The sequence below is a fragment of the Geotrypetes seraphini genome, chromosome 9 (genome assembly GCF_902459505.1).
Source record: "Geotrypetes seraphini chromosome 9, aGeoSer1.1, whole genome shotgun sequence".
NCBI classification, from domain to species: domain Eukaryota; kingdom Metazoa; phylum Chordata; class Amphibia; order Gymnophiona; family Dermophiidae; genus Geotrypetes; species Geotrypetes seraphini.
The window spans coordinates 168,087,369-168,107,503 of NC_047092.1; the positions used below are offsets into that span (position 1 = coordinate 168,087,369).

Genomic DNA, 20,135 nt, shown 5'->3' on the forward strand with positions numbered 1-20,135 from the left:
TCCCCTGTCCCTCCTTTCCTCTAAGGTATACATATTCAGGGCTTCCAGTCTCTCCTCATACATCTTGTGTCAATGAGTAGCTGGAACTGGCCTCTGACGACACATATATCTTTACAAGGCGGAGACCAGGCCTTATTGTAATTTATCAATGTAAAGCAACATGTTCAACTTTTATATAAGAAACATACAAAATATTTGAATCTCTCAATAAATAAAATTACACAGCTTCTGGGTCCATGTTTAACCTTCTAAAAAAAAAAAAAAAAGGAGTGTTATGGGGATTCCCAGGCATGCCTGGGAGGGGGGAGGGGGTTTTGGAGGGAGAGAATGAACAGCTTTACACTAAATGGAGGGAGAAATACATGCTGGCCCAGGTGGGGTCATATGGATAAGACAAACTGGTTTTCACAGTAATTTAACAAGGAAGGAGAGGCTACTGAACAGTTAAATTACAACCCACCTGCTACGCACCAATATCTGTCTTATCATTCCCTCTGTAATTCCCCCACCTGAGTACTGTGTATAGATGCACCTTTGTGTCCAGTTTGTCTGTCTTGACTAGATTGTAAGCTCTTTTAATTCCAGTTGGCCCAGGCGCCTAAGGCCCCTCCTGTGGGCTAGTATCATGCTAGTATTTTGACCTGCTTATTTACACCTGTGGCCTGGAATGCCGGTAGATGGACTTCCTGATTCACATGGAATGCCACACCACCTTGGTAGAAAGGAGGGAACTGTACACAGGAATACTTCTGCCTCTGTTATTCTGAGGAACGGTATGCTGCATGACAAGGCCTGAAGCTTTGAAATTCTTCTAGCTGAAATAATGGCTACCAGAAAAACAATCTTTACAGTGAGGGACCAACAGCATGGTCTCCTGTAAGGGCTTATAAAGGGGCCTTTCTGAGTACTCTCAACACATGATTAAGGTTCCATGAAGGACAAGTTCGACGAACTGACAGACACAACCGCACTGTTCCCATCAAAAACCTGGAAATATCCTGGCGAGAGGTCAAGGAACCTCTCTCCAATCAAATGTAAAAACAAGATACTGGCCACCTGGACCTTTAAGAAACAAACCGCCAAGCCCTTCTCTAGACCTTCCTGAAGGAATGACAGGATCACTGCTATTGGAGCCCTAACCTGCTCTATCTGCTGCTCCGAACACCAGTGCTGAAATAACTTCCAGGCTTTCGCATAAGCCACTACTGTGACTGGTTTATTGAGTGAAGGAGTGTGGCTATGACCACATCCAAGTACTCTTTTTTGTACCAACATTCCAGATTCTCTATAGCGATTGGGCCCTGCGAGACCATTGTTGGATAGAGAAGAAATCTCGGACTCTGGTCTCTTTGCAGCTGGACTAGATCCACATACCATGGGTAATTCGGCCAATCTGGAGTCATGATGATCATAAGAACATAAGAATAGCCTTACTGGGTCAGACCAATGGTGTATCTAGTCCAGTATCTCATCTTCATGGAGGTCAATCCAAGTCACAAGTACCTTGCAAAAACCCAAATAGTAGCAGCAGTCCATGCCACCTATCCAGGGCAAGCAGTGGCTTTTCCCATGTCTGTCTCAATAGCAGATTGATAGCAGGAACTTGTCCAAACCTTTTTAAAAACCAGTTACATTAACTACTCTTACCAAATCCTCTGGCAATGCATTCCAGAGCTTAACTATTCTCTGAGTGAAAAAATATTTCTTCCTATTGGTTTTAAAAGTATTTCCCTGTAACTTCATCGAGTGTCCCCTAGTCTTTGTAATATTTGACAGAGTGAAAAATCAATCCACTTGTACCCGTTCTCTTCCACTCAGGATTTTGTAGACTTCAATCATATCACCTCACCAGCTCTCGATGTGTCACTATTCTTCAGATGACTCGCAAGTGGAGAGCTCTAGCAGGGATTTATGTTCCACTTCTAAAGCCTTCTGAGCCTCTGGAGGATCCTGGATGGGCTAAGCCCTCTGATCCAGCCCTCCTCACATGCCATGGCTCATGGCGTACGGATGCACCTCAGGCACTCATTCAGTACAAAATTGACATGATACTGTGGTTAAACCACCTGTGGAATCCATCCTGCCTGTTTCCAGATCCAAACAAGCTGTTTTGAGGCAAGAGGAGGCTTTTAAAATAAAAACAGGAAATCCAAGATGGCCGCCTTGGCAGCGATTGTGGCACCAAAAACGGCCCAGGAGAGTTACAAAACGGAGAAAAAAATGTCAAAAACAGGATTTAGGGGAGGGGGACCCTCTAGGAAGCTCCAGAAACTCAAACCCCCAAATCAACTCCAACCCGAAGTCTGTCATAGACAGTAATGGGCTTTACTCACTATGCTACCATGTGCTGTGCCTGTATCAGCTCTCACTGTAGCTGGCTAAAGGAAAAGCTTTTCTGCTTCAGACAAGCAATCAGGATCTCCTGTAGCTTGTCTCTTCTGGCTGTGCCTTTTACACAGGCTAAAACAACCTGAAACCCTCTACCCCACCAGTCTTACATTATTCTTCAGGGGTGGAGACACAGCCAGCACCCACAAGGTCTCCCAACAAGCATTGGGCCTAAATACAGGCTGTGCTCACGTAATTCAGTCAAAACCCGGTGAGTAGACTCCAGGAGCTGAACCCTGAGATGATCCAAATGTTAGGACAGATTGGCCAGGTGCTCTGCATCTAGAGTGGCCCACCCAGCTGAGTCTGTAGCTTCTCCCAGGCAGAGCTGTCCCAGGACTACTGGGAACCTCTATAGTACTCAAAGCCTCTAAGAAAAAAATCTGAAAATACCCAAAAATAAGAAATCTAAGCAGAGAAGATGAAAAGACACCTTCTCAATCCATTTGAGGAAAAAACTGAAGAGAGAAGGCAGTGCCTAGTGATGCAAGGAAGCAGAGTTGAAAATATTGATGATGTCTTCTGCATACCTCGCGGATGACGACGCACAACCCACTGAGTGTATTGTTTTTAATTTTTACTTTTATTTGTTTGTAAATAAACCTGGGACTTGCCAGTTCAGCTACTCCACTTTTCCAGTTTCTTTGCTGGGATTTTGTTTGTTACAAGAAAATATTGTTACATGAGCTGAGGGCTGGATGAGGCTGTAATGAGAGAGTCACTGAAAAGTGTCTAACGGAAGACCTAGCTAAACAGTTATGTTTTGATCTTTTTTGGTAGCAAGTACTATTTGGTCTACCCAATCTAGTTATCTATGTCTATCTGCTACACTTTTGTATATTTTAATCTTGTTAACATCTTCTCTTTCTCACTACTAAGGTCCCCCTCTCTGTTTCATGCATGTTTGAATTTTGCCACTACTCTGGCTCCTACCACCTCTGTTGAAAATCCATTCCAGGTCTTTTTGAGTCTCCCTCTTTTCATCTTCACATGATAGATAATCTCCTGCCCATGAGTTTCCCTCTATGTAAAACAAATAAGACAGGTGGCATGATTGGCTTTCTGGTCTGACATCATTCTAGGTTTGTGATGCCATAAAGTCTTACCAACCAATCAGTGTGAACACTGGATGGGTCCTCATACTAATTGGTCAGTGAAGCACTAATGGGACCAGGAGTTCCACGTGCTCCAGCCCTTCCCTCTATCTTCTAATCCTCAGCAGAAACACATATGCACATAAACATTCATGCACATTCAAGAACATCATACAGGCAGAGAAATAAACATAATCACAAACACAAGACAACATATAAGCAAAATCATTTACAAATAAAAAGACACATAAGAATACACTTAAATTTTACCCCTTTAAAAATCACACACCTTCTTGGGTAATATGCAATTTTAGAGAATTCAGAGTTTTCTGTGCATACTGTCAACAAATGGAAAATCAACTAAAAAAAGTATACTCGTAGAAAGCTTTATTACATTTTATTTATTTAAATACTTGTAACCTGCACTATCTAAATGTTCTAGGCAGCTGCCAAACAATAATTAAAGACCCTCTTGGAAAAGTGCATTAAAGTTTTGCATTCATAGAAATGAACATGTGTTTTTCTGGTCTCTTTGAAGTTCTCTGGAGTCAGGTGCTTTTTCTTTCTTTTTTCTTGTCCAATTACCTTTTAGGTCTGCTGTTTAAATTGGAGGCGTTCTGTTCGGTTCAGTGCCATTTCCTGCTTTGTCAATCCTTGCTGTGCCGGATGATTTGGATGGTCACAGCGCAGTCCAGCTGTTCCTGAAGAAGGGGGTGTGCACCCCCGAAACGGAGTCCCGTTGGACGAAGAATATCTTTGCTGGCTATTTGTCTTCACGGAGAAGCTAAGTACTTCCTGTTGTTTTTTGCTTGGCTGGTACTTGAGAGAGTCCAAAGGAGAGCAACGAAAATGGTAAGAGGGCTGGAACACTGCTCATACGCTGAGAGGCTGGATAGGCTGGGGCTCTTCTCTCTGGAGAAAAGGAGGCTCAGGGGAGATATGATAGAGACCTTCAAGATCATGAGGGGCATAGAGAGGGTGGATAGGGACAGATTCTTCAGACTGAAGGGGACAGCAAATACGAGGGGGCATTCTGAGAAACTGAAGGGAGACAGGTTCAAAACAAATGCAAGGAAGTTTTTTTTCACCCAAAGGGTCGTGGACACTTGGAATGCGCTACCGGAGGAAGTGATCAGGCAGAGTACGGTACAAGGATTCAAACAGGGATTGGATGGATTCCTGAGGGATAAAGGGATCGTGGGATACTGAGGGAGGAGCTGGGATGTAACACAAGTATAGGAAGTTAACCAGGTAATGAGTATAAACCAACCTGGTCGTGCATGTGCAAGACCGGAGGGCTAGGACTTTGATAGGAAGGCAGGACTTAAATGAGAAACCAAGGTGGCAAGGGAGCCCCTTCTGATGATTCAGACAAGTCTTGACCTGTTTTTGGGCCACCGCGAGAGCGGACTGCTGGGCAGGATGGACCTGTGGTCTGACCCGGCAGAGGCACTGCTTATGTTCTTATGTTCTTATGGACTTGGACGTTTTCTGGCCCCCTGGACAAGGGGCAGAGACAATCGTAGTGGATGGTAAAGTGTGTTTTTTTTATTTATGTATATCTTTTTTCACACTTAGCACTGTTGGGTGCACTTTATTGTAAAAAATACGGAGTAGAGCCCGGGGATGTTTCACAGTTAACACTCGTTTGGGTGTAAGCCATGTGACAGCCTTTTCCACTGGTTCTCTAGTGGGTGGCTGTGTTACTGAGGGCTCTCCCGTTTAATCTACTTACATCTTAAACATCATTGATAGGTTGGTGAATGTAGTTGAGCCGTCTCTGCTTTTGTCTCTCTCCCTTGTCTAGTTCCTATTCTTGGGGTTTGGGAGGTTTTTTGTTGTTGGGTTAGCACAAAGTTGGCATGCTAATTGTTGGGAGCGTTTCTAATAGGTCTCCGTGCACTCACTATACATTAAAGTTCTTTAAAATACCATAAGTGCAGTTTCAAATAGCATGAACACAATTTCCGCCTCCTATTTAGGGTGTTGCAAGTGCATCTGCAATACCAGCATCAGCGACAGTATGTGGCAAATGACTGCTCACTAACTGCAATGTTTATTTATTTATTCAGTTTTCTATACCGTTCTTCCAAGAGAGCTCAGAACGGTTTACATGAATTTATTCAGGTACTCAAGCATTTTTCCCTCTCTGACCCAGTGGGCTCACAATCTATCTAATGTACCTGGGACAATGGGGGGGGGGTGGGGATAAGTGACTTGCCAAGGATCACAAGGAGCAGCATGGGTTTGAATCCACTACCTCTGGGTGCTGGCTATAGCTATAACCACTGTACCACACTCTCCCCCCATGTGTAGTCCACACCCATTCCTATCCACATCCTACCCTGCCCTACAACAGGCTACATAGGTAACACATGAATCAGTATATGCTGTCATGCTAGCATGATGACGGTTGCTGCAGCCTTACACCAACAGCGTACATTAATTTATACACCATCTGCTTAGCTCATTTTAATAAAAAGACCCATAAGGCGGGATTTCTTACCTGCAAGAAAAAAAAAAAAAGACTTCTACTCATGGGAAAATTAGGCCTTCTGATACTATAATTGAAAAAGCTAGACAGCTGAATGTGTACATATAAAGGTCAATTCTATAATATAGGCACCTGAATTCCTAGATTGACGAGCCCCTTGTGAACACAACTGTCTAGAATACTAGCACTTGTGTGTGTAAATGTACCCTTACCTGTGAAAATGCAAGCACAGTACCTAAGTGCTATTCTTTAACAGCACGTCCAACTTACATAGCATATCAATTCATGTGGGTGCTCCCAATAAGCTCCTGCTAAGCATCTTCATGGTAGCAAAAGGAGGCACATGGGTGAAGAACTGCTCTGATAACGTATCACCTCTGTGTGCCTTCTAGACAAAAATGCATATTTAGCTCCTTCAGTCTCTCTGGGAACAATTTTCACATCAGCCACTGAACTAATTTTAGCTGGTTTATGAAAATTTTCAACGCAAATTTCTGTATTTCAGCAAAGAACTTAATATGATTCAGACTATGAAATCAAGACAAAGCTGTCATGTTTTATGATGTGTTGTTCATGTAATCATTTTTAATTGTTATTTTAATTTCAGTTATGCATGTTTTAAATGTAATCTGCCATGAACCATGGACTATACATTTTTTTTCTTTTTTTACTGTTCTTATTTAATATCTTTATTCCTTTTTACATTATACAAACAAGTGTACAATAAATCAAGTCATACTATACATTCTTCACTTGAAACTTTACAATCATCTTATACCAGAAATTACCTCCTCTCCCTCCCTTTCCAAATATTTTTGTAACTACTCATCCTAATGTCATAAAACCCACCCATCCACCCTCCCACCCTATACATACTAAATGGGGATAAATTCAATTATTTATTATAGTAATCAATTAATGGACTATACATTTAAAAAAATAAATAATTAAAAGTTTCAGGGTGAATCATCATGAAAACAAACTACTACTACTTATAACTTATATAGTACTGAAAGGTGTACACAGGGCTGTACATTTTGACATTTATAGATGGTCACTGCTGGGAAGAGCTTACAATCTAACCAGACAAACATGGAATATGTCCTTGCCTCAAATGAATGCACATTCCTACATACTAACTAGTTTAATAATATACACTTTGGGGGTAATTCTATAACATAGCAGCTCCATGTACATGCCCTGAGGCCACATAAAAGGAAACTATTCTAAAGCAGAACATAGGCAAAACCAACATTGGATTATGCTAGCACCTAGATTGCAATACAATACTCTGGTATCAATGTACATAATCTTTTGGTATCTGCATTAACACCATAGAGTGCAAGTGTGAGCCCCACCTTACTGTATTTTCTGCCCATGTGTGCATTCCTCTTGCAAACATATGCTATGTAAGATAAGTCACATATTTACAGAATAGCACTTAGGCAGCACCCTGGCATATATGCATGTAAATGCTAGTATCCTAAAATTTTATGTGCACAGTGAATATATAAATATTAGCACTCAGTTTATAGAATTGCTGTTCCTAAAACTAAATATTTTGTAAATCATGCATTTTCTTAAAATTTAAGGGTCCCTTTTATGAAGCTGTGCTAGAGGTTTTTAGAACGAGCTGGCAAAGTAAATGTTCCAATGCTCATAGACATACCCCTTAGCATAGTTTTTAGCGCAGGTAACAGCTCCAACACTCACAGGGATTCTATGAGCACTAGGATGTTACTGCTGCAGCCAGCACTACAAACCGCACTACAGTTTTGTAAAAGGGGGGAGAATTCCTATTAGTGTCAGAGCACTTATCTCACTTGCCCATGCTAAAAACCTCAAATAATACAGTTTATATAAATTAGGTACTGTAGTAAATATGAAGTTAGATGTGCATTAGACTTGCACACTTTTGGCCAAGTAGGCTGTAAATATCACAAACTAATTGTGTGCAAGATAAGTTTTGTGAGATATTTGCACAGCTGTAAATCAGTAGCAATTTATTTGCTTCTTATTCTAGCACCATAAAATAAGCTATTTTTCAAATACCTTTCATTGATGTCTGAATCACTACAGTCTGCTTCATCTACCATAAAGATCCTTGATTCTTCCAGCCCCTGTTCACAAACCTAATTAAGAAAAATATTCTTGGTATCATTTCAGAAATACAGGTGTTTGTATTATATTGCAAACTGCTCAGCAGAATTCTTTGTAAAAGAATAGCTGAGATAGCCATTATGTAAGATGATCTGTAGTATTCGCATCAATTAAAATATAAATTGCTCAGTGAAATCCATTTTTCCCTCACAAACACAAAGAATAAGAAACTTCTTACTACATCTAACTCAAAACAGAGCTAAGCAATTGGTATGAATCAGCTCACCTAAAAGTAGAGAATGACACGGTGACAAAATTCATCACCGTTCCCGTCCCCGCAGATAACCGCGGTAAACACTCTTTATGTCATTCTTTAAGGAGAGAGGGAAGAATCAGAGTATGAATGGCCACAACCACTGACCCGCAAGCTTTGCTTTGAAGAATGCTGGTGTAGAAGGACTGAGGCTGAAATAGACACTAAAAAATGAAATGGGATTATTTCCCGCGGTTATCCGCGGGGACGGGAACGGTGATGAATTTTGTCACCGTGTCATTCTCTACCTAAAAGTGCCCATCTGATTAAATATTTAAATTTTCTGGGAACGAACCTAGGTTATATAAATATATTTAGGGATCTATTTTTAGGTGTGTATTTTCCAGCTAATCAAAAGTTATTTAAGGTTAGAAAAACAGTGTTCTTTAGGCCCTCTTTTACTAAGGTGCACTAACTGATTAGCGCATGCTAATCGATTTAGCGCGCACTAAACGCTAACGCATGCATGTTAATCTATGGATGCATTAGCGTTTAGCACTCGCTAATTCGATTAGCTCACTTTAGTAAGAGAGGGGGTTAGTGTTTTCACACCACAGATATTCTTACTAGGCACCTCTTCTAGAGGAATCAACTACAGCACATGCATTTGTGTAATTCCATGTTCAATACAGAAAAAGCATAAAAGAGTAGAGGATACAAAGAAGAAAACAGGAGGGGTGAAAACAAATACTACAAAAGTGATATTCTTCTGATGTTTATCCAATAAATGTCAATTTTATTGTTTTCCTTTTATTAATTTGAGAAATGGAAGAAATGTTAAAGGCTTATGTATTTGGACCTGCTCAAAAGAACTATGAGCCCTGAAAGAGAAATTTACCTGAAACAATCTTATGGTAACATAGCATAACAGAGATTTAATAACACAAAAGATGAAACTATGTAAAGTTATATTTATGTCTTTCAGTCTGAAGAGCTACTTTTGCAATAATCATTATTTGAACGATGATACTTCTCGCTGTTTTGAATATGGACGCAAGATTACCAATGATTATATTATTGGACTTTTGGTGTCACTAAACAAGAAGGTCCTATACATATGGAACATTTATTTATTTTTGAAAGATTTTTGTTTTGCCTTTAAAAATATTTGAGATTACTATTGCTTTGTTCTTAAACTTATTGTAAGCTTATTATATTAATTGGGGGTTTTGACTTTAGAGCCGTATTTTAAATTTTTTACATGAGTGGTGATTTATTGGCATATGTCAATTAAAACCTGAAATCAGAAACTCTAAATATATGTAATGTAGTCCACACATACAAGATGGATACTAGGGGCTGATAATTCTGTAACAGGATGTTTAATTGTCTTGATAAAATAGGCACCCAGAATCATCCCCATCATCTTATTGTGATGGAATTGTGTGTGTGTGTTCATATGTGAATAAGGCTTGAAGTTCATTGATACTTCTGGCCAAGGTTATTGCTGCTCAGATACTTTAAAGATAAGGATTACATTGGCTCATAAGGGAAGAAAGCATTCTGTTCAGGTCCCATGGGACTAGAGGCTATTGGATTGGATGTTCAATATGAAGAACCCCCATGAATTTGAAAATTGGACAGAGATACCAGAGTTCAGTTATCATGATATAATAGGCAGATAAAGCCGGCGATTAACATCACACTCGAGATAATAGTCTTGTAATCGCTCCAACTGGAATAAGAGACATTTCATATTGACATAAGCTAAGTACTCGGAATTTTTACATAATAGAAAGTTTAATAAGAGTACCAATAACCATTAGGGGATTGTTGAAACCAGTGATAGCCCGCATTTGGCAGTTTGAACTAAGACTAGTTCTAAAAGACAAACTGCTTCAAGCACTTGAGGTTTTTTTCTCCCCTTGGTAATGTCAACATCAAGGTTTATTACGATGTGAGATTCCAGTTATCCTGATATTAGTTAATTCTCTATGAGTCTTTCAATAAACTAATATGAAGAACTACAAAAAGTTAAGCAAGAAAGTAATCCTTTGCTTTGGAAAAGAGAAAAAAGAAAAGAAAAAGAAAAAAATATATATTTCTCATTTTCATCATTTGTGAGTATAGTGGAATTTGTTCATAACATTTTTGTGAGGGTGTGATACTACATGAAAAATAATCACACCTGACCTTATTTAAAATTTCGATAAAGGTTCAGATATTAAGGCTAGGGCAGAATATACACAGAGAAGGGACCAAATCCAGTCTATGGTAAGTGTATCTTATACAGGACAACTTAGAGATGTCCAACTTAAACCAGTCTATTTAAGAAGCTTAGCACTTCTGGAAAATAAATTGTTCAACTTCCAGATCACGTGACTACTCGTGGGGGTTGAGGGACTCTATACTAAGTCTCTCTGTTAGCCAGTTTTGGTTTGAATAGAATAGATGTGAATGAGAACTGCAAAATCTTACAATCCTACGTCCATCCTGCATCTCAATGTAATTGAAGGGATTCAACCCCTCATTTGCAGTCACAGAACATTGTAACTTATTTGCCCATTTGGGTCAGCATCAACAGACTGTGCAAATGGTGTACAAAATAGTTGAAGAATGTGAAATATTCTTCTTGGTTCTCGATATAAAGAACTCTTTGGCCTTTGAATAGATAACCTGTGAGGTGGACTCTCCAACCAATGTTTGAAACCGCTGCTGTAAGTATATAATGCTGCCACTGACATACAAAGGAAAGAATCTTGAGGAAGTTGGTTTTTACTGTCCATCTCTGGAGTGTGGTTCACAGACAAGCAAAAAGGAAGGCCCCACAGAACGAGGGCTAAAGAGTTTAATTACATTGAAACTTTAGGTCCCATGGTGGTCTTCACATTTTGAGATGAGCAAGCAGAATGTGCATTATGGAAGTCACCCAGCATTTTTAAGTAGGTTCTGACTGTGAACTAGAGGAAGCACTGCTTCATTCAAACAAATGGATAAATCACTGTGGTCCATCTTAAAGAAGAAAAACTTTCTGTGTCCAAAGGACCCCAATGAGGAAATCTCTGTATTCATAAGGCGTTGGAATTTTTGTAATTTATCAAGAACTCTTAAGGACTAAAGTAGGGTTGAGGTCCCAAAGGTTAATAGTCCATCTGACTTCTTTGGGAGGAAGAAACATCTAGAAGAAAAACCTCATACTTGTGAGATAGAACAGCATTTATTCTATTGTTTAGTAAAAGTGTATGAAAGGTGTATGGACTTTCTCTTGAATCTGGGTATGAGACTACAATGGGTGAGCCCAACTGAGCATTTTTCTTAGAGGAATGGATAAACCATAAGTGATATCCTGATATGATGATGATGCTGAGCACCAGGAGTTTGCTGTCATATATTCTCATTCCTTGATAACAAATTGTACTGATCTCACAACAAGTGAGCTAACAGCGTTCAGACACTTCATTCAAAACAATGAATTATGTCTGGAATGAGTGGAAGTAGTCTGTTTGGTTGCCTCATGACTCTTTGATGAGGCCTAAAATAAGTATTGTACAAGGGCTAATGAACTTGTACAAAGGAGATGAAGTTCCAAATGTAAAAGAAAAATTCTGTATCGAGTACTGCTTGTACATCTAAAGATGATGTGGGCTCTGAGACCAAAGGAGAACATAAGAACAGCCTTACTGGGTCAGATCAAAGGTCCATCAAGCCCAGTAGCCCATTCTCACAGTAGCCAATCCATGTCACCAGGACCTGGCCAAAACCCAAGGAATAGCAATATTCCATGCTACCGATACAGGGCAAGCAATGGCTTCCCCCATGTCTTTCTCAATAACAGACTATGGACTTTTCCTCCAGGAACTTGTCCAAACCTTTCTTACAACCAGCTACGCTATCCGCTCTTACCACATCATATGGCAACACGTTCTAGAGCAGGGGTGTCCAATGTCGGTCCTCGAGGGCCGCAATCCAGTCGGGTTTTCAGGATTTCCCCAATGAATATGCATGAGATCTATTTGCATGCACTGTTGTATGCTAATAGATCTCATACATATTCATTGGGGAAATCCTGAAAACCCGACTGGATTGCGGCCCTCAAGGACCGACATTGGACACCCCTGTTCCAGAGCTTAACTATTCTCTAAGTGAAAAAAAATTTCCTCAAATCGGTTTTAAAAGTATTTTCCTATAACTTCATTGAGTGTCCCCTAGTCTATGTAATTTTTGACGGAGTGAAAAATCGATCGACTTGTATCCGTTCTACTCCACTCAGGATTTGTAGACTTCAATCATATCTCCCCTCAGCCGTCTTTTTTCCAAGCTGAAGAGCCCTATCCGTTTTAGTCTTTCCTCATATGAGAGGAGTTCCATCCCCTTTACCATCTTGGTTGCTCTTCTTTGAACCTTTTCTAGTGACACTATATCTTTCTTGAGATAAGGAGACCAGAATTGAACGCAATACTCCAGATGAGGTCGCACCATGGTGCGATACAGGGGCATTATAACATTCGTAGTCTTGTTAACCATCCCTTTTTTAATAATTCCTAGCTGGTTGGTAGTGCAACCACATCTTTCATATTTTCCCTGAAAAGAGTATTGTATATGCAAAGGGGTGTTGGTTTACATATGGATATCTTTTCTAAGCCCTGAGGTCTTTAGCCAGACAAGTCTTTGGGCAGAAATGGCCAAGGAAGAAATCTGAAAAAAATGTCTTGAATATTTCATATGTAGAATGTGAATGGGTACCCCATTCATAAGCTTATGATATTACTGTATTGAGCTCATCCTGAGCTTGGGAAGGAACAGTGTTTAGATACTTTTTGTATATTTTGGATCAATATGTGCAAATACATGTGAACATAATAAATGCCATAGCAGATTAGACCAAAGGTCCTTTAAAGTTCAGCATACTGTTTCTGACAGTGGTCACTCTAGGTCACAAGTACCAGCAGAATCCCAAAACATAGGTAGATTACATGCTGCCTACCCACAGGGATACACAGTGGTTTTCTACAGTTCTACCTTGTTAATAACAATTTGGACTTTTTCTCCAGGAATTTGGCCAATTCTTTACCACAACCTCTAGCAATAAATTCCAGAGCTTAATTATGTAATGTGTGAAAAATATTTTCTCCGAGTTGTTTTTAAATGTGCTATTTAGTAATTTCACAGTATGTTCTAGAGCAGTGGTCCCCAACCCTGTCCTGGAGGACCACCAGGACAATCGGGTTTTCAGGCTAGCCCAATGAATATGCATGGAGCAGATTTGCATGCCTGTCACTTCCATTATATGTAAATCTCTCTAATGCATATTCATTAGGGCTAGCCTAAAAACCCGATTGGCCTGGTGGTCCTCCAGGACAGGGTTGGGGACCACTGTTCCACAGTTTATACTTTTTGCAAGAGTAATCAATTCATCCACTTAGGATTTTACTAACTTAATGACTGGTTACAAAATTATTAATAGCAGATTTGGAATTTCATTTTTTTAAATTCCTTCAGTAATCTGAGGTCCAGTCCAAATGATTTGCTACACCTTACTTTGTTGATTATCCCTAATACATCTTCCAGATTCACCAATATTTAATTCCATTCCTTCAAACTGTCACCATTATATACCATTTCCAGCATGGATATCTCCACCATATAGAGTTGAAGAAATGCAATTCTTGCAGAGCAAAGAGGTATGAAAGATTTTTTCTCCCATATGGACTATGAGTTTTGGATCCTTTCCAGGTAGGATATAAGAAAGCATTTTTTAGTTTCCTCACATCTAAATCAACTATGATACTGTCTTTTTTTAAAATAAAAATAAGGCTGGGGCTTAAATGCTACATTTAACTTAATAAATTGGCAGATTGGGGGGGGAGGATACATGAACCGGATACATGGACCTCACCACTACCCCACATTTATTCCAGCCACAGGGAAAAGGGAAGCAGTAGTACCCTTCCAAGAATAGCACAACTTCAATAACGAAGCTTATGTTAAAATTTACATTTTATGTAATTATGAGCTTTTCTGCATGCATTTGTATTTTTCATGTATTTTTTAATATGTACATGGGCCAAGCTTTAACATGCATTAATTGCCATAACATGGCTTTCTAAAATGACTCTTAAATATTAATTTTAATTTGTCTAAGACTTTTTAGCTATCTAGCTTGTTAGCTGTTTTAGAATTTAGCAGATATATACTGTACATCATCCAGTTCAACAATTTTCAAAGATGGCTGTGGTCTCTCAGGATCTTTCTCAGATTTTTCAGTTCTAAACAGAGCTGCATACTGTTCATGAGCTTCAAGCTCTTCAGCTAGAGAAAAAGAAAGTAAACAAGAACGCTGTTATCAGTTAAAATTCATCTGACATTAAGGAAATCAATGATACAATAACCAGCTGTTCTGGTAGGAAAAAATAATTAAGAAAAAAACAAACACACACATAAAAAAACCCAAAAAGGCCAACCAACCTGTTAAACCATCATCTTCTTCATTCATTCCATACTGTGACTCATCCACGGGAGGATGAGAACATTTGAATTCAACCTGATGATGCATTGTAGGCATAAGACCCACTGAAATTCTAAAACACAAGAGAGAGAGAGAGAGAGATAAAACAATCCCGTGACTACCACCATTATTTTGTTTACAGAACTTATGGATCTATATGTTGTGCTATGTTTATTTATTTATTCAATTTTCTATACTGTTCTCCCAGGGGAACTCAGAATGGTTTACTTGAATTTATTCAGGTACTCAAGCATTTTTCCCTGTCTGTCCTGCTAGGATCACAATCTATCTAATATACAAGGAGCAATGGTGGGATTAAGTCACAGGGTCACAAGGAGAAGTGTGGGTTTGAGCCTCAGGATGCTGAGGCTGTAGCTTTAACCACTGCACCACACTCTCCTTTGACCTGTACTACCTAGGTTACCACAGGTATCTAGAAAGCTCTTTTTATTTTTTTATTTTTTTTTTGGGGGGGGGTGAATTTTACAAAATAGCCCCCAAAGTTAGATGTAGGAAGATCCACACTAAACTAGTATTCTGCAAAGGGATCTATGTGGAGTGCCATTCACAGAAAACTAGCGTAGAGTAGAACTTTGGGTATAACACTTACTGAAACCTGGTATAAATGCTGCCATGCAACTAAGTGTAGTTGGGTGCTTAAATGATCCTATTATGCAATATCACACCTAATTTCTGGGAATGTCCCTGACTTGAAAAAAATCACTAAAACAAAAAGCAGTGAAGCTATACTAGCATCAAACAACTTTCTAAAATATAAGCTCATCACTAACCATTGGAGAAACGAGAAGTTTATATTTTAGAAAGTTGAATGTCCCTATATGTCCATGCCCCTCTCATAAACATGCTCCCTTTTAAGTTGTGCACTATAAATTTTAAGCATGCATTTTATGGAACAGATCAGTGTTTCTCAAATCGGTTCTGGAGTATCCCCTTGTCAGACATGTTTTCAGAATATCCACAATGAATATGCATAAACTTTATTTGCATACCCTGCCTCCATTATATACAAATTTCTTTCATGCATATTTACTGTGGATATGAACTCTAGGACTGAGTTGAGGAACACTGGAATAGAGCATAGGGTGCGCAAACCCAAATAACTGCAAATTAACCAATTATTAATGACTCATTAATTAATTAGTTTACTTGCAGTTCTAGAATCTGTGCTTAGATTTGCATACCCAACTTTGGGCAACCTATATAGAATCCGAGGGATAATCTTCAATCTCATAGATCAAATATTATATTTGACCCATTCACTCTAGTTCCACTGGAGTCTCTCTGCTCACATTCCAAGCTCAAAATATAGCTTTTAACATAATTTGTCACCTCTAGAGACCCCCCTAATCAATGTGGATATACTAGTGTTCCTTCTGGGTCTGAGATCTCCATTTTAAGTGCAGAAGCTGTCTCACTACAACTCTTCTCCCTGTATCCTTGGGATCTAGCTAGGTTCTCGGGAACTGGGTTGGCCAATGGTAGAAACAGTATGCTGGGCTTCATGGATCCTCAGTCTGTACCAGTATGACAATTCTTATGTTCTTTTCATCTATATTCAACTGAAATATCTTTAGAAAGCCTTGTTACTCCTGCACAGATGAAGAACGAACTACAAACCCCAAATCAATTAAATACTGAGTTCCCCAAGGTGCCTTGCTATCCCCTCTCCTCTTCAATCTGTATATCAGGCCAGTCATCGACATGGCACACAAATACAACATTAAGATTCACTCTTATGCTGATGATCTTCAACTATTGCTCCCCCTAGGTGACGATCAGCCAACCCAACTCACTAACCTCCTACACTGCCTCTCTGATATGAAAAACTGGATGTCAGCCAATAAACTCCAGCTGAATGCCTCAAAGACTGAACTACTCTGGATCAGGAAAAAGAACACTACTTTCACCTGTCCGACACTATCCTGTGAATCAACCCCCTTAACAGCAAAAGACCAGGTACGAAGTCTTGGAATTATACTGGATGGCTACCTGTCCCTCTCTGCCCACGTCTCGCAGGTAGTTTCCCCATCTTTTTACTACCTTCGCCAACTGCGAAGGATCAAACCCTACCTCCCAGAAACAGACTTAGCCCAACTGCTATATGTCTATGTACTCTCTAGACTAGCCTACTGCAACTCCCTATTCAATGGCATCACTGCTAGAGATCTGAAACGCCTCCAAAAAGTCCAGAACTTGACTCCTATACAACCTCAGCTACCATGACCCCATTACTCCAGCGCGCTATGCAGCTCACTGGGTACCAGTCAAAAAGTGATGCATCTTCAAAGCCCTGGTCATGACACACAAGAGAATCTACCAAAAAACCCCAGCCTACACAGCATCCAAGCTACGCCTATATACCCCTAACTACCCCCTCCGGTCCAAAGCAGAACAAAGACTCAGCATTCCCGCAGGGAGATCCCTCTGAATGAGTACGACGTACAAAAGATCCTACAGCCATTCCCTACCTCAGCTATGGAACCAACTACCCACACAGATCAGGTCGCTAGACTCACTAATGACCTTCCGCAGAACAGTAAAGATCTTCCTCTTCTGCCAATCGGGCCATTAAAAACTGCCTCCTCAATATACTTCTCCTAGTACTCTTCGCTAAGACCAGTCTGGTCTCTAGAATAAGCTCTGTTATTGTCTACTGTAACCTATTTGTTGTCATGACTAGTCTGTTTTCAAAAGATTGTGAATGTCTACTTGCAACCCGTTCTAAGCTTCTGGGAGAACGGGACAGAAATCGAAATAAATAAATATGGAATTAACTCCCCTTAACTCTGAGGAGCCCCAGTCCTTTCCAATCTTTTCGTAAATTTCTAAAAACTTTTCTATATGCTAAACATTTTGAAAACTAATTTCTTTTGAAACCTTTGTTTTTACTTTCTTCAGTTTTTATTTAATTGTTGTAAACCGAGTCAAGCTTCCTTAGGTTGATGACCCGGTTTATAAAGTTAAGTTTTAGTTTAGTTTAGAATCTGTGCAGTGTTCTTCCCCTATGGCAATAGTGACTACTGTCTTGGTTCCACAGACATGTAGAACAAAGGCAGTAATCACTATTGCCATATCCAGAATCAAGACTTCATTAGGATTGGATTTGAAATTAATAAGACAAGTATGTAAACTTCTTTGAATGTCTAACCGCAAAAAGGTGGTAAAATCACATCCTCTTTTCCCTTTGATAAGAACAAATTAAATTTATGTAGAACATGTTGTCTGCAGCATTAATATCCTAAGCATTAATATCTGTTTTAATTGCAGATATGCCTTCATTACATTACATTACATTAGTGACTTCTATTCTGCCTGTACCTTGCAGATCTAGGCGGATTACATCAGAAGATAACTGGACATTTCCAGGAAAATTACAGTCTAAGGGGCTGGTTACATAATAGAGTCTTAGAGGAGAAATTACAAGAAGGGTAGCGAGCATGGGAGAGATTACAAGATGAGTAGAAATCAGAAGAAAACTGGACATTTACAGGGAAATTACAATTTAGGAGACTGGTTTCATAGTTGAGTCTTTGAGGAGAAAGTGCAAGATGAGTAGCAATTTGAGGGGGAATGTACGAAGGGAGGGGGAAGGACAAGGGGAGAGTTAAGATAACTGGATAAATTTTTTGAATAGCAGGGTTTTGATTTCTTTTCGAAATGATTTGAAGTCGCTTGTTGCTGTCAGCAAGTTAGTGATGGAGGTGTCTAGTTTCGCTACCTGCATTGCTAGTAGGTTGTCATACATCTTCTTGCGCTGAGTACCTTTGAATGGGGGGTAGGAAAATGGGGTCAGAGCTCTCCTTTGTCTGGCGATTATTTAGGTAGGTGGGGGCAGTACCGTTTATTGCTTTGAATAATAGACAGTATAATTTGAATTGAATTTGTGCTTGTATAGGTAGCCAGTGTGAATCTAGGTAGGCATTGGTGATGTAGTCAAATTTTCCAAGTGAATAGATCAGTCTTCATTAGTGACCATTTATATAGATATTTTTTATTATATGCCTTTCTAAGGGAATATGCAAACTGTATATAAATCATTATGAAACAAATAGATTATAATATAAAATTTTAATCTTGTTTAGATCATATTTATTTTCAATTCAGAGATTACAAAAGTAGCCTGAAAAGTATGCATCTAATAATATAATATTTTATCTTTCCTTAAAAAAATGGTTTCTGGGTAATCGACTGCTTAGAAAGTTGACATATTTGCTTTTCACACATTGCACAGTAAAAAAAAAATACAAAATAAGGCAAAATAAAGAAAACAAATTTTTTTAAAAGGATATGTGAAAAACTGATTTTATAGGCATGGACATAAAATGATAACCCAGAAAAGGGAATATAGCCAAAACACAAAATACTTTAAAGAAAATCAGGAAAGTAATTGGGTAATCTTGAAAAAAAAAAAGTCATCATGAAACTTTATAAACCAAAAAGGTAAGCAGTTTTAATTAGCAACTTTCTTAAATTATAGCCAGTTCTATAAACTGGTGCCTAGTTTATACAACAATAGTGCATATGCATGTGACTGGCGCCAATAATTGACAAGCTATGCATATAAGTGAACATCTTCTCTCGCACCAAGCAGCATCATGGGGTAAAAACCTAGAACAATTGCTTTCGCCCACTACTTATGAGGAATTTAGGAAACGTATGAAAACACACCTGTTCCTAAAGTATCTAGACAACTGATCCTCTCTTCTCTCTCCCCTCTATAGCGATTAACTTGTTCTATTGATCACTCTCTCCTCAAAAATGGATTTCCTGTCCTATTAACCCTCTTTCTTCCTCCCCTTTTAATGTCAATCAATTTGTACCTTTGCTTAATCTTTGTAAACCGCTTAGAACAGCGATGGCGAACCTATGGCATGCGTGCCAGCTGTAGCACGCGAAGGCCTTGCAGCTGGCATGTGGGAAGGTCCGCAATTAAGATATGCGGCGCAGCAGGAGGCGAGTGTGCCGGTGTCTGCTTTGCAGCTCACCTGGCAACAGGGCCGGACTGGCCATTGGGAGGACCGAGCATTGTCCCGGTGGGCCGCGGCCCATCCTCCTGTGCTGGCTGCAGTCCTGTGAGTGGATGTTTAGCCTGCCTGTCTTCCCCTTAGTATCCTATGAGCCAGGCAGTGTGCGAGGGGGAAGTGGGGGAGGAAGAGAAGCTTCACACTGAGTCTGTCACAGGAACTCAGTGAGGCTGTAGTGTGACTCCACATGTGACATCTGTAATCAGGAACAGTTCCTAGTGCTCCCATGCTAGAGAGGTGAGGATATGGGGGGATG

The 20,135-nt window shown here is 39.6% G+C and overlaps 1 protein-coding gene across 6 annotated transcripts in view; it reads right to left on the reverse strand.

Moving 5' to 3' along the window:
• Positions 1 to 20,135, reverse strand: part of ZBBX (zinc finger B-box domain containing) — a 172,473-nt gene that overhangs the window by 49,902 nt on the left and 102,436 nt on the right. For all 6 annotated transcript variants that reach the window (XM_033958619.1, XM_033958621.1, XM_033958622.1 and 3 more), the window contains 3 exons: positions 14,795 to 14,907; positions 14,529 to 14,638; positions 8,029 to 8,108 (listed from right to left, as the gene is read on the reverse strand). In XM_033958619.1, the coding sequence (XP_033814510.1) occupies positions 8,029 to 8,108; positions 14,529 to 14,638; positions 14,795 to 14,907 (303 nt within the window). The remainder of the gene's footprint in view (positions 1 to 8,028; positions 8,109 to 14,528; positions 14,639 to 14,794; positions 14,908 to 20,135) is intronic.